Consider the following 13873-nt stretch of genomic DNA (forward strand, 5'->3'; position numbering starts at 1 on the left):
CCACCGTGCCACCACAACAAAGTCATGCCTGTCGCTTGCCCTGTCAAACTGTCTCTTACTGGAAGCGCTTCAGATAGGCAACAAGTGAATGGACTTCTTGGTGCTGTAATTGCAGCAAGTTTTGGACCAGATCAAAGTCAGAGCCCTGATATTCTTTGATATCTTGTACATGCATCGCTCACATCAAAAACTCTTGCAGAAACTAGGCGATGTTATATCTTACGAGTATATTTACAAAAGATTTGTAGGTACTGGCTCAAATAAGTTTTGTAAGAAGTTATAGGTTTTGTGCGCGTGTGTGTGTGTGTGTGTGTGTGTGTGTCTGTGTCTGCCTTTGTATAAATATGATTGAGATGGACTTTTTGCTTGCTGAATGACACAAAAACACACACTGAGTATTGAAAAAAAGCAGTTGGTGTCATAGGTTCTTGCAAAATTGTCTACCACTATCCCAAGAACTGATTGTGCCCCATAATATCATCCTTTGAAATGTTACTTCACTTTTTCTTCAGTGCGTCCAGGACAGGGTGGAAATCAATACCTGGAAATGCATTTCCAAAGATGAACTGTGGAAGAATCTGAATTTGGTACACTTGTCATTTTGATCGTTGGTGAGTATGGCTCTGTACGTAAAAAGCCATGCTTTCATTTCACATTGTGAGGAGTGTGCACTGTAGCATTAAATAGGCCATCGACACAAAACAGGGACCACATAAATCCCCTTGACATTCCTGTAGACAGAAATACAAATGTTTATTTTTGATGGGGAAAAAACAAAGAGCAATAAATCTTTTTTTTTTTTCCAATGAGAGTGGGCAGGCCTTACCTTGGATTGGGTATTTGTGGAGCCTGAATTAAAATAAAATAACAGATGAATAGTTTGAAAATATCTCTTAGTAGCTAATTTAATTCATTTATAATCTCTAAACTTTCACTTCTATGTGTACAAGGCAACAATATAAAAAAACTTTTGGTTTATATTTCTAAGCGGGATGCTATCTGATTTCCACATGGGATGTAGGACATGACAAAAACATAATGAGCATTGATAATAAATTGTCACATCCAGGCTGTGTGTGTAAGTGTAAAATGCAGGTGATTTAAAAATGGACATCATGTTCTGTTGTGGAATATTTGAAACTAGAGAGTGAGACTGTGTAGCAAGGAGGAAAACCTCTACTGCAGTAATAAAATAAGAGAGAAGTTGGACCATCTTTACATGGACTTTGATCCAAACAGACTTCTTTTGGTCATTACATTTAGAAAGTTTAAGGTACTTCTATGTTGTACAGTATGTACCGACTGGGACGAGCAGTATAATAAGAGTCGGCCTTGCTGTAAAAAGGCACATTAATAAGTTTCATAGTGGTTTGTTTGTTTTTTTGCAAATGGTGCACTATCATTGCCATGCTTTTATTATTTGCTTGATACTTCTATTTAATTATGGCCACTGTAAAAACTTGAACCTATGATTCCAGCACAGTGCCTCAAGGGAAGAACTGCTTCATATTGTAGGGAAAGCTGTTTTCATGTAAGACACAAAACAGCATAAGACAATCAGCAAGGTGGTTCCTAGATTTTTGTTTTCTGCTAATTATCTTAGTAATCAAAGCACAAACACAGTGCAGTAAGCTTCACATGCTGTTAGCAATCTATCCAATTACCAAGCTAGAAATGCTGCTTGTAGGCAACAGTATTCACAGCAAGTGTTTCATTTTACAAATAATCTGTCTTGGTTTTCATTTGATTTAATTGTATGCAGGTTAGTTCCTTTGAGATTGGACTTACATGAAGGATTTGGCCAAGACAGGGAGATGAGAGACATTACTGTAGTCAATGGTTTATAGACAGAGGATTGATCGAAACAGAAAGACTTTCCCAGAGTCGCAGTCTTGCCTTGTGATGTTTTGAGTTATAGCTATAATTGTTTCAGCTATCTAAAAAAGCAAGAAATCAGAGGTAATGAGAGAGGAAATTATTGACAGCTTCCTTCTGTGCAGTTATTTGGGTATCTGAATTCACAAAATGATGAAAAGTAGATTTCTAGGGGAGGGCACGTAGGGAGAAATAGCTTAATTTGAATATTAATGTTGTCATATTACAGCACTACGCCGCGGTCAAACTGTTTCCCCTCACAGCTTTACTTAAGTGTTATTTGAAATTTTGAAATATTTGAAAATCCAGTTGAGTGTGTGATACAACTCCCTCATTCGGCTTCTTTGGCTTCTATACAGACATATTTCTTTTATCCAGGATGCCATGACGCCAGATTTATGACTCGCTTTCCCCTTTTTTAATTTATACACACCAACATTGAGGAGCTGCTCACTTTTGCAGATGCACAACTTTTCCTTTTCCTCTCCTTTTGATGTCTCATGTACCTCCACAGCCCTGTCAGATGAACCCAATCACCTCATCCAGCTGTCTGTTTCAACTTTGTTTGTCAAATGGGGTTTCAAAGTGTTTGGATAAAAACATCAGTCTAACCCTACTGTTACTAGTTTACAAAAAAATCTTCATTTATTATTATTTCCTCATTTGTCAAATGAGATTATTCAGAAAATTGTAGATGCTTGAATGAAGTGTCAATATGTGAAAATGTTTTCCTTTTTCACACCTCTGATGGAAGCGCAGGTCGTCAGAAGGACAGATAGCTTGAGGGTTTGGCTGTCCTCCGACTGATCACATCACGAAGGGCAATTATTCCTGCACGTTATCACCTCCAGATATCAACCATGACTCGGTAGCTTTCATTTAAGTTTGGCCTAGCCTCCCCTGTGCTGTACTGCATTTTCCGCATGCTGTCACAGCAAGAAAGCTCATATCGCCAAGGTCCACAAAATCTTTTGCAGAAATGTCTGCTCCTCCATGCCATGACCAAAAATGAATGCAATTTGCATTGCAATTATAAAACTACTTAACAATTGACACAGATTTATGCAGTCAACAAACAGTATATTGAAAGTGAATGTCAACAAAATAATAAAACAATAAAAGGGCTTTAAAGTATGGACCTTGCAAAGGCTGAAACATAATCAGGAAAATCTTGCATTAAATTCAGGACACTGAAGTAAGAAAGGTACATTCTCTTATAATGTAAAAACATCGTGTAGCATTTCGTATGTTTTTGTCCTTTATTTGTTTGAACAGGGAAGAAAACAAGATAAAGCATGAATAATCTTCAATTTATAGCAATCCAATAAGCTTTCAGGTGAGTCCTCCAAAGCTGATGCTTCATTCTCAAAAATGGGACGAAAGAGAAGAAAGCTGTCTTCAGAAACGGACTGAAACTGCTTTTTGACAGATTACAGTTTGTTGTGCCGGTGCAGCCAGTGTACAGTGATAAGACACACCTGTGCCATTCAGTGTTAATGTTTCAGGTCATGTTTCTTTAGGTTCCCTCTCTGCTCTGTGTTAAATGGTATTGTGCTCTCAGCATTTTTCGGATTTATTAAGACATACAGGGAATGTTGCTCATGAGCTCCATCTCTGTGGCCTCAGGCTCATGTCGCACGGCCGCTAACAAGCCCAGCCAGCCCACAACTTGATTTACCCCCTGCAATCAATTTCCATATTGTCTAATCTGCGGAGTCAGGTGATGACGGGGAACTCATTCTTGTGATGGGACACAGCTAACGGGGCATTTCACTGTTGGAGGGGTGAGCTTGGGGGTAAGCAGTTAGAGATGTCGTGAGGAGGTCAGAAAAGATCAAACAGCCTGAGGGGTAAAGAAGAAGAATGAATGAGTCCAGGGTGTCATGACTCAGAATGTCCTGATCCATCCTTAGGCCCTCTCCATGTGTCGTTGATTTGGCCCATTGATGGAAGCTGCACTGGGACAGCTGCCTTTTAAATATGTGGAATGCTTTCAATTAAAGCATGCTTTAGAGCTGTCTAAGTGGGATTTATGTCGCACTGCTTCATCAGTGTGTGTGTGTGGGTGTGTGTGCGCACTCAGAAACTCAGAAGGATTAAGGCCCATAGCACAGTTTTAATCTCAGATGCAGATTATTACTCTGGTTTCTACGAAAGGCTTCTCCACTGTCAGATACAGTACCAGTGGTCGGAGGAGACAATCGCTGCATTTGGGATTTGACATGTTTACTTTTAATTCATGGCTAGTGTATTTAACATGCAACAATACTGACTCTAAAAATAACTCCTCCATATTTTCTTTTTCCCCAACACCCACCAACAGATGTGGCAAATATGTGAGGAGTGAATTAAAAGAGACATGACTAACTTTAACCCTCGTTAACGCATTCCTGTTACACAGCAGCCTGAGGAAGAGAAAATTCACAGATTCACACTCTCATAATTATAGACATACATAATTAGCATTTTCCAACCAAGTTAGAATTCTCTAAATTTCTCAATGATGTATATATCCATCTGTCCATCTTCTCCCGCTTTTTCTGTTTCTGGGTCGTGGGGGGTGCTGGAGCCAATCCCAGCTAACTCTGGGTGAGGGCGGGGTCAGGATGTATCTAGATTTTTTTGTTTTATTATTTTCTCGCTTGTAATGATTTGACTTATTGCAGTTGTTTCCGAACATTACCACCGTTTTCTCTTTGCCGCTGCTGAGCAGTTTGCACTCTCCCTAACTAAACGACATGTCAAAAGTGCTTGCTAAAGCCACAGAGATTCTTATTCATTCCCTCCACTTGCTCAGGTTTACAGAGCCACTCCAGGGCTTTGGATGGAAGTGTACTTTCCTGACTTTCAGCACAGGCTCACTTGCTGGCTGCTATTGCATGGGGAAGAAGTCAAGGTACTGATGTGTTTGCCGAGCCAAAGCTTGGATAACGTGTAGTATATGTTATTTGTATTATTATTATTAAAATTCAATGAGGTTAAGGCATTCGTTGTGCAAATAGGATGACTCTGAATAATTTGAGATAAATGCACTGCCTGCTTCAGTTTGTTATTACAGTTGATATGCAAATATCAGTAGCATGTTTACAGTGACATTGAAAATGCCAAACATCAACAGGTGACAATGCTGAAATAAATATTTGGCTCAAGCTATTGTTGCAAAATCTGGTTTGACCAATCCAATGACAGATTCTAAACATAGAGATAATAATCTCATTCAGATTATTCAAAACTAAACTGAAACAGCAATAATTTTGAGGTGTCTGCATGCAGTTAAATGTAGCAAAAGTCCCAATTCGAATATTTGTTGCAGAATGTGATGTTGTCATTTAGGCTTGCTACAATTGCTCCTCTCTGGCAGTAAAGATTTGAAACCAATCACAGACTCTGCACTTGTCACATCCACCCACGTAATCCACCCATGTCAACAGACATCCACCCACACCCCTGCACTCACTCTGACACACACACACACACAGGTTGTTTGTCATCTTTACACGTGTTCAGCCAGTTTTATTTCTGTCCATCAATTGACTTTCGAATCCCCCCGGGTTCACACCAACACACATGTGCGTGTACACTCAGAGGCACGAGGGATGAGTGACATAGCTGCTGGGGAGAAACAGAACAGGCTGGGGATTAAGTTAGGGTTATCCACTGCTGTTACAGTATGCATGTTTGTTAGAGTGTGTCAGTATGTCTTTGTGAGAAAGGACTACAAGTTTGGAAAGTATGGAAAATGCTTTTTAATAGTCTTAACTCGTCTTAACTTTCTTTCTGTCTATTTTACCTGCATGTCATTATGCATGGAAGCCTCTAGACATCCATTATCATATTAACTACCTGGCTCTTCTGAGAAACACCTGATGATATAAAATATAGATTTCCCTTTCCATGCTCTCTCACACACCAATACCCATCGCCATCCCAGCAAATAAAACTCTGAGCTTACAGCCTGTGTGTTAAGATCTGTGTACTTAAGAGCCATAGCATATGCAATTAAAAAGATTGGTGTGCTGTTGGCTGTGCTAATTCATCACTGGTTTAGAACTATATGGATTCAGTCCTGTTGAATAACAGAAGTGGTCTTGTTGTGTGTATGGGTGTTTTTTTATGACTTTGACATAAAAAGGTCCAAGTGAGAATCGTCACGCTGAAGTGAAGGCAAAGCACATTTGAAAAAGAGAACAGACTCACTATCTATATTCTTTTCTCTTTGTGACATTTAATAGGTCTGAAAGGGTAGCTGATGTCTGGGGAGGGCTATTTGCATCCGGGGTCTTTTCTGCTCTTTGGGTTCAATGAATCGCTACATGCTGCGGAGCACTTCCTGCACTGAGTGTGATCTGCATTAGCACCTGCAGGTCCAAGGTCCTAGTTCTGAGTATGCAGGCTACACTGTGGTGGAAATGGTGTTGCTGTTTGAGATGTTGGGAACAGTAGTTTTAATCGGTGGTGCAGTGACTTCAGCAGCAGCTTTTAACTGCATGGAGCGTATGAGTCTTGATTATTTTAGTGAGAAACACTGAAAAGTTTTATTTATATATCAACCTCCCACCTTCTCTTGAGCAATTTGCACTCTCTGACACCAGACAGACACAAGTCAAAATTTCAGTGTGGTGGGTGTAAGGCATTAGCATTTATAAGGTAAAGATAGCAACAATTTCTTTAGCCTTTCTGTGAACACCACTGTCAAAAATCCAGTGAGGATTTTTTTCAACAATGATCAGTGGAAGAGTGAAGTGCTTGGTTCAGACCACATCCATTAATCCCCCTTTTCTGGAGAGGAGCTGTTCAGTCAGTCGCTATCGAAGCCATTTGTTGAAATATTAAAGCATCTCCAAACCAAACCCATCCATGGTTACATAAATGGAAGTACACTTTGAGAGGAGGATGGAGTGTGGTATGTGAACACTACAAGGTGTTGCTTTGTGACACCAATAAGGCAGACTGTTGCTCTATAATGAGCTGAGAAACACCACCACCCAGTGCTCCAACAGCCTGAATATCACAGTTCTGCAATGGTTTTATTTTTTGCCAGAAGCTAACAGTACATGTCCATTCCCAGTGACCAGCCTGCATGCTCATCACCTGCACTGGGTCATCCCAAGAGCTCATTGCTCAAGTTGATATTTCTCAGGCAACACTTCCAGTGACTATTTTTTGTATTCCCATGCAGATTCTCCCAGCTGCTGTTTACTGTCTCGTATTTTCAACAATGCAGTATTGGTTGGAGGATTCAGCAGCAACTGGTCAATTAACTTGAAGTGTGCTTGAAATTGAGCAGCTATATTTCAAGTATGGAAGGCATGTGTCGCTCCAAAGTGATTTTCTACAATTATTGTTATAGCTATTCAGAACCATTGAACCTAACCCTCTTTTTAACTCGTCACGTTCTGTGTGAACGCTGGCGTCTTCAGTAAAATAATTGTTTCCTGATGGGTTTTTTTTTTTTTTTGTCATTTAGCAAAATGATTTTCATTTTGGACATTTAGCCCCATGTTTTATGATTGGGCTTGCTTTCAAGCTAAGCATACCAAAGAAAAAAAGGAATTTCAGCGCTGTGTGAACAACAATGAGTTGTGAGAGAATTGTGCCAGCAGAAGTGAAGCTCTGCATGTCAGTGATGACTGCAATCTGTCTTTCTGGTTATGTCTGCTGGCTATAGATCAGCAGCTTGTGGCAGCTGGTGGAAGCTGGTGGGCGAGTGTAACACAACAGCTGATCTTTTCATGATGCAACCGAAGCATAAAGTGGGTAAGGGCGTCATCGGCAGCTCAACAGCCTCTTTTATTTAGCTGTTATTTACTCAGCTGTTCAGCCTGTGGGCTCATGTTCATGCCTCTGTGGCATAGGCTTGGATGGCTGAACAAATGTGATCTGCACTGACACTGTAGGCAGCTAAATCCTGTCATATCTAGTAAAACAGTCAAACCTGGTTGATTTCTTTAGAAATGATTAAATGATTGCTTGTATGGGTGTAAATTGAAAACAGTAGGCCATTTTTTTTTTACTGTTGAGTTCCTGTCAGTGGCAGCTGCTGCTGTTAATTTTACTTCCATGTTTTATTAATTTCAAACTGGAAATTTAAAATACATCACTTCCTGTAAACTAGATGATTCTTCCCAGCAAACAAAGGGATGATTATGGTGACTGTTTTATACAAGGTAAAAAAAATAAAAAGCCTGATCTTATAAATACTAAAGCTGTCACTATTTAATATTATTAGTGAATCTAACGTAACGGATGTTTATTTGTCTGAAATAACCATCTCCTCTTCTATGAGTGCTTTAGCCTCTTTCAGATCATCATTTTTGCTTTTGCAGTCTCCAGCTTTAAAGTTTCAGTCTCACCACTGGAGTGAAAAAATCCTACGTGCCCAGCAACAGAAAACCAACAGCCTAGGTTAGCAAACAGCTGGTTAATTACAGCATATTATTAGCTCAATTTATTCTGATTTAATTGGGTTAGTTACTGTGCATCGGTTGTTGTTGGTTTTTTGTTTTTTTTTTTGTTTTTTTTTTGTCATATGCTGATAAACAAATGCTCTGAAATCAAACCTCAGAGTTGAACCAAAATATCCAAAGTGGTGGTGTTGTTTGTAAATGTTCTTGGTTGATGCTGCATTAATAGAAAAATCTGCTTGAGTAAAGCAAGCAGGGTTGGTCAGGAGACTAAATTAATTGGCATTAGTGTTTCCACAAGAACCAAGAGTGACACATGGAGAGCAACCAGTCATGGCTCTGCATTGCAAAGGTTCTCCACTGGCATTTCGATTTGCATGTTTCCTCCTGCCAACAAATATGAGCAATTAAGGCCTGTTGCACCTGTGGAAGATGACGGCACTTGGAAAAATTGCCGACTGTGTCTCAACCCTCAGAAAATGAGCAATTAACACCTGCCTTTCCAACCTCACATAACCCTCCTGACTCTGAGTAATTATTTTCAAAGCTTTCACAACCCCGTTAGATCCAGAGATATAAACATGTCCCTCTGAATCACTAATTTTTAACACATAAACACCCACAGAGGAGCTGAATAAATAAAAAAAAGAACCCTTTTCTGTTCACCATCTGGCATATTTATTCATCCAACAACATAGAACATGTCAGAGCTATATGTTCTGTCCTGTATTTTATTTATAGTCTGAGGAAAAATTCTCAGACTCAGACACACACACAGTGTAGGAAGGTCTCTTAGCTATTCCTGCTTGTTCCATTACAGAGTAGCATCATGGTGCATTTGCTGATGGACTACACTAAGTGGCAGAAAGGTATAGGCTTGCTCTGTTTTCAGGAGAAGCTTTGTGAAGACATAGAGTTTGCAGCATGAAGTACGTAGAGTGTAGACTGTTGCTGTTTTGCTGTTTTGTGATGGAAATGCATCAAGAGTCAGAAATTAACCAAACCAAGGCACTTATCAGTTCCCTGAATCATGTAATAATGCTGCCTAAATGGGGCGCCAATTATGCAATTCCTGTTTTTTTTTCCGTCTTTTCATTCGACACAGAGTTGTTAGGAAGACTTTTCTAAGAAAAAGACATTTGTGAAATACATGTATTTGTTTTTTGGCTCAGTGGCAGATAAGTACAGCAATAGCAATCTCATATCTGTAACGTTAACTGTGAGGTCAGCTTGGAGATTGGTGTCTCAGCTTAGCAGATAGACTTCATCAAACATCGTCTCTAGAGATGCAACAACTCACAAGTTAAATCTTGTATTTTTAATAAAAGTTAAACTCTCTCAGTACTCCCAGTTAATGTACCAGACTGTGTCTTGTCCGGGGATGGCTGACTTGTGTAAATCTTGTCACCATAGGTTGGCAGGAAACCAGCAGAGGCTCCGAAGGCCTGGTCTCAACAACATTAAAATGACAAAATTATGCAGCAAATCAAATTAATTTCAACTGAATTGCTACAATCAGTGTATTCCTTGGAGGAGGTGAAGTAAATAGCTTATTTGCTATTTGATTTTGCCTCCTCTGTTGCAGTACAATCTGATTCACAAGAGTGAAATGCTTGCTGCGAACAGACTAACTAAGGTTCTCAGAAAGATATCTTGGAGAAGTCATTGCCAGGAGAGAGAACATGACCCGGTGTGAAGAAAATAAGAAAGAATCTCTTTTCAACCTTTGTGGAAAACCTCTGCTTGTATCTGCAGTCTTGACAGCAGATGCTCACAAAGCGGACCACCCTTTGTGGATTACTGGCCTTCAAGACAGCAGTTGGTTTAAGGTTGTTTAACTCAGCGTCTGGTATGAATGGAACATGAAAACTCTCATCTACTCGGCCCCAGCTATTAAATTCCTTTTGACTACAATAAACTGCCCACTGCCTTTGTTTTGGGCAGCCTGTTCTGGCAAAGGATTACCATTTTCCTTCTAGTTCCTCTGGGACAAAACAAAAACAGAAAAATGGAAAATTAAGGGCAAGGAGGAACAGTCTTAACATTTTTGTCTCTGGTGTTTGCCATTGAACCTCGATTTGATTTGATGTGGAGACAGATCAATACAGTTAATGGATATAGCCAGATAGACAGAAAAAGCAAGAAAGAGCACAAGAGATGGCCCTTATTGTCCTCCCAGTTGAAGCTTGGGTAATAGCACTGAGACTTTCAGAGGAGACATGATTTATTTAAACCAGTTTACATCAGGGAGCAGAATCACGCAGTGTGCTTCTCCTTTAATTCTTCTTCCTTACTTTAAAAACAAGTCAGGATAACGCCCCAAAAACTGCTTTCCAAATAAAGATGTCCCAGGCCTCCTTTGTCAGTCCTCTGCTCCAGAAGGAAGACAAAGGAAACATAAATCATGAAAACAATCAGAATGAATTAAAATATAGAATGATTAAATAAATAATTTTTAGTGAAGGCAGACAGATGCAGGTCTGTTTTGAGTGGGAAACAAATCAAATATCACCTCATCCGATGGAATTTAGCTTGTTACAAATTAAAAGTGTAACCATTTTGTGTAAGAAGTGTAGTTGCAGATGACATCCCTAGCCTTGTCTAACGATCCACCTAGCTTGTTCACTCCAGTTCACTGCATTTTCATTTACTACAGAAGAAGAAGAAAAAAAAAAGCAAGACCAGACCAGTTTCACACATGAAGTCAGTTCACAGAAACTACTTCCCAACTGTGAAAGCAGTTGCATCTAGGTTTGTCCTATGTGGATTGGCAGGAAACAGAAAACAAGCAGGACAAGCCCAGATTATATATATAGATGGAGGTCACTGAGAGGCTGCAGGCACCGCCATCTTGTTAGTGTGTGACCTCACCAAACTCCCACATGATCTAAAAATGGGCAGAGGAAACATTCTCATTCCCATTTATATTAGTAAGTTCATGGAAGTGAAAATACCTCTTTCAAAAAAAAAAAAAAAAAATTAACAAAAAGTAAAATGATTTGTTTGTCCCATAGTGCTCCCACTCCATTGTGTTCTAACATGATTTAAGTTCTATGAAGCACAGCATAAAACACCTGCAGTAAAAGTGTCAGGTTGAGGTATCAGTCCTCAGAGCAGGCAGGGCTACCAATTTCTCTGCTGTCAGCCTCAATTGACCAGAGTGCACTGCACAGGACTGCACAGCCACAGCTATTGTGGCAGGCAGGTTCTTTAGGTGACTTGACGTGGACATTTCCTTCCTTTCCATTTTTCTTCATTTGGAAATGTAGTTCCTCTCTTCATACATGTTGGATTGTGTACAAACAATGGGGGACGCAAATGTGACTGAATGTGGTGTGCAGAGTTATTGCAAGTCTTCCATTTCAACTTATCCACAAACAGCAGGAAGACACACACACAAACACAACAGGCGTCTCTGCTCATTATCCTCCTTTTGCCACTTAGAAGTGAAGCCCGATCCACCCCTGCTTGATAAACGCTGCTGTCTAAACTCATCTTCTTTTAACTGCTCCTTCTTCTATCCAATAGCTAAAACAAAAAAATGCTGCCAGTGGATTCATTTATTTATCTGCCAATAATGTCCTGACAGAGAGGTAGGGACTACTTTTTTGGCCTCTAATATAGATTTTTAAAATTTGTTTTTATATATATATGTCATGGCTGAGGTTAAAGCAAAATTTTATATAATATGATAGAAATCCTGTCAGCAGAGAAACATCCAAAGAGATGCTCCCGCTCTGCCTGTAACATCTATTTTAAAGTGCTAAAGAGCTGATGCAGGTCCCAGCAGTCAGCCAGTCAGACTTTCACCATTAAGCAGCAGAAAGTCTCCAGACATGGCTCTGGTTCTACCTCTATGTGTCCCACAGGCAAGAAGTCGATTTGAATTTAAAAAAGTAATTATAAAACATCTGGAGGAAAAGCACCGCTTCTCTCTTGTCTGGTGTTATTTACACCCCATTATTTTTCCCTAACTTTTTTCATTTTTTTGCTAACTTTTCCATCTCAACCAAGCGTAAAATTTATTTTGACTAATTAAGTTTTTGTTTTTTTTTTTTTCTCAAATAGCCACATTTCTTTTAAACATAATCATTCTGTAATATTAATGTTACATACCAATAAGCTTGGAAATAGATAGGTAGAAGCCGTTTTTGGTGACATCAGTAGAGAGGAAGTAGTAGGACAGATCAAACACAACCTGTCAGGTTTTTGATGAGCGGCTGAGAGGAGATAAGATCTTTTAACACATGGTGAATAGATTTGAAGTCACCCGGGGGTGTGTGGAGGCCGGCTCTGAAAGGATTTTATTGCTTACCGAAAGCAATGTGCGGCTAGAATAAGTGTTGAGAACAGAAAATCATAGCTGCCATTTATTATCCTCTTCTTTCTTTTTTCTTTTTTCTTTTTTATTTTAGCCATGGCCACCTCTCAGGGATTGATGGGGTTTTTTTCAGAATTGATTCCCCTCAGCGGGGGAGTAGCTGTGCTTCCCCCTCCAAGATATGCACAACAACAGACCAAGTCAGCTAACCGCCAGCCCTTATCTCTCTCTTTCTGTCCTTCCCCCTCTCAGCATCTCACCCCCTCCGTCTACCCCACTCCATTATCCTTCGCTAAGATTTTCACTCTCCCTCGCTGCTCCCTTCTCCTCTATTCCAATTTTCCCCTTCCCATTTACCCAATTCTTCTCACTATCACGCCACTCTCCCCATTTACCCTCCTAATTCATCCCCCCAACTCACATACACACCACCCACCTCTAGTATTTTGCCAGTTATTTCCATCACAGCAAGAAATTATTGTTCTCAAACTTTCTCAAATCGAACTTTCAGTGATATGGTGGGCATCATCCTTTTTTTGATAAATACAATAAAAGTCTCTAATTTCTCATGCAAATGACTTGGTGCTGTAAGTAATTAATTACTGAAGCATCACGCTGTTTCCATCAGTGTGTTGGTGCAGTTTGAAGTATCAGAGCAGAAATCTGTGCCTTGTAGATGCAGGATATATTTTTGGATTAAAGGAAACATTTATAGAAAGCAGGCACAATAGGCATTTGTTTCTTCAAAACTGTTCATGTTAATTTATATGTGAAGAACTCCACCTTGTGTTGATTTAAACTTGCACAATCATGGAGAGACAAGCTGCATTTTACCATCTTTGACGGTAATGTGGACAGCTGAAAAGATGTAGCTGCCTTCCATTTTTACATGCTGTCATTTCTTCAGTTTGACTCCACATATTCTCTCCCATCCTTTGTTCACCTGTGCAGCAGGTTATCATGACCCTTTAGGTTTTGTTGCTATGTGACATCTAGTGGTTAAGGTAATTATGACAGAAGAAAGAAGTGGTGGTTTGGTTTATCAAGCAGAAAACTTTTGGGCAGGAGGAGGTTGGTATGGTGGCCCTGAGGGTTCAACGCACTGCAGCTTAGGAAGCACAAACATAGACACCATCAATTTCATGAACTTGTGCTGCAAATACTGAGAACAGGAATCGGTACCAGGGGACAGTGAAAAGTGATGAGCCTGGCTATGAGCCATGTGTTTTTCCATTCTTTGTCCCTTGTAGATAAAGGCATTGACTGGCCTTAG

The 13873-nt window shown here is 39.8% G+C and overlaps 1 protein-coding gene across 1 annotated transcript in view; it reads left to right on the forward strand.

The window, feature by feature from the left end:
• The window catches only part of cfap221 (cilia and flagella associated protein 221), a 32416-nt gene extending 18543 nt beyond the window's left edge, over window positions 1–13873 (forward strand). The window contains exon 26 of the mRNA XM_029513475.1: window positions 13851–13873. Coding sequence (XP_029369335.1) covers window positions 13851–13873 — 23 coding nt within the window. The remainder of the gene's footprint in view (window positions 1–13850) is intronic.

Source organism: Echeneis naucrates, chromosome 2, assembly GCF_900963305.1.
Source record: "Echeneis naucrates chromosome 2, fEcheNa1.1, whole genome shotgun sequence".
NCBI lineage: Eukaryota > Metazoa > Chordata > Actinopteri > Carangiformes > Echeneidae > Echeneis > Echeneis naucrates.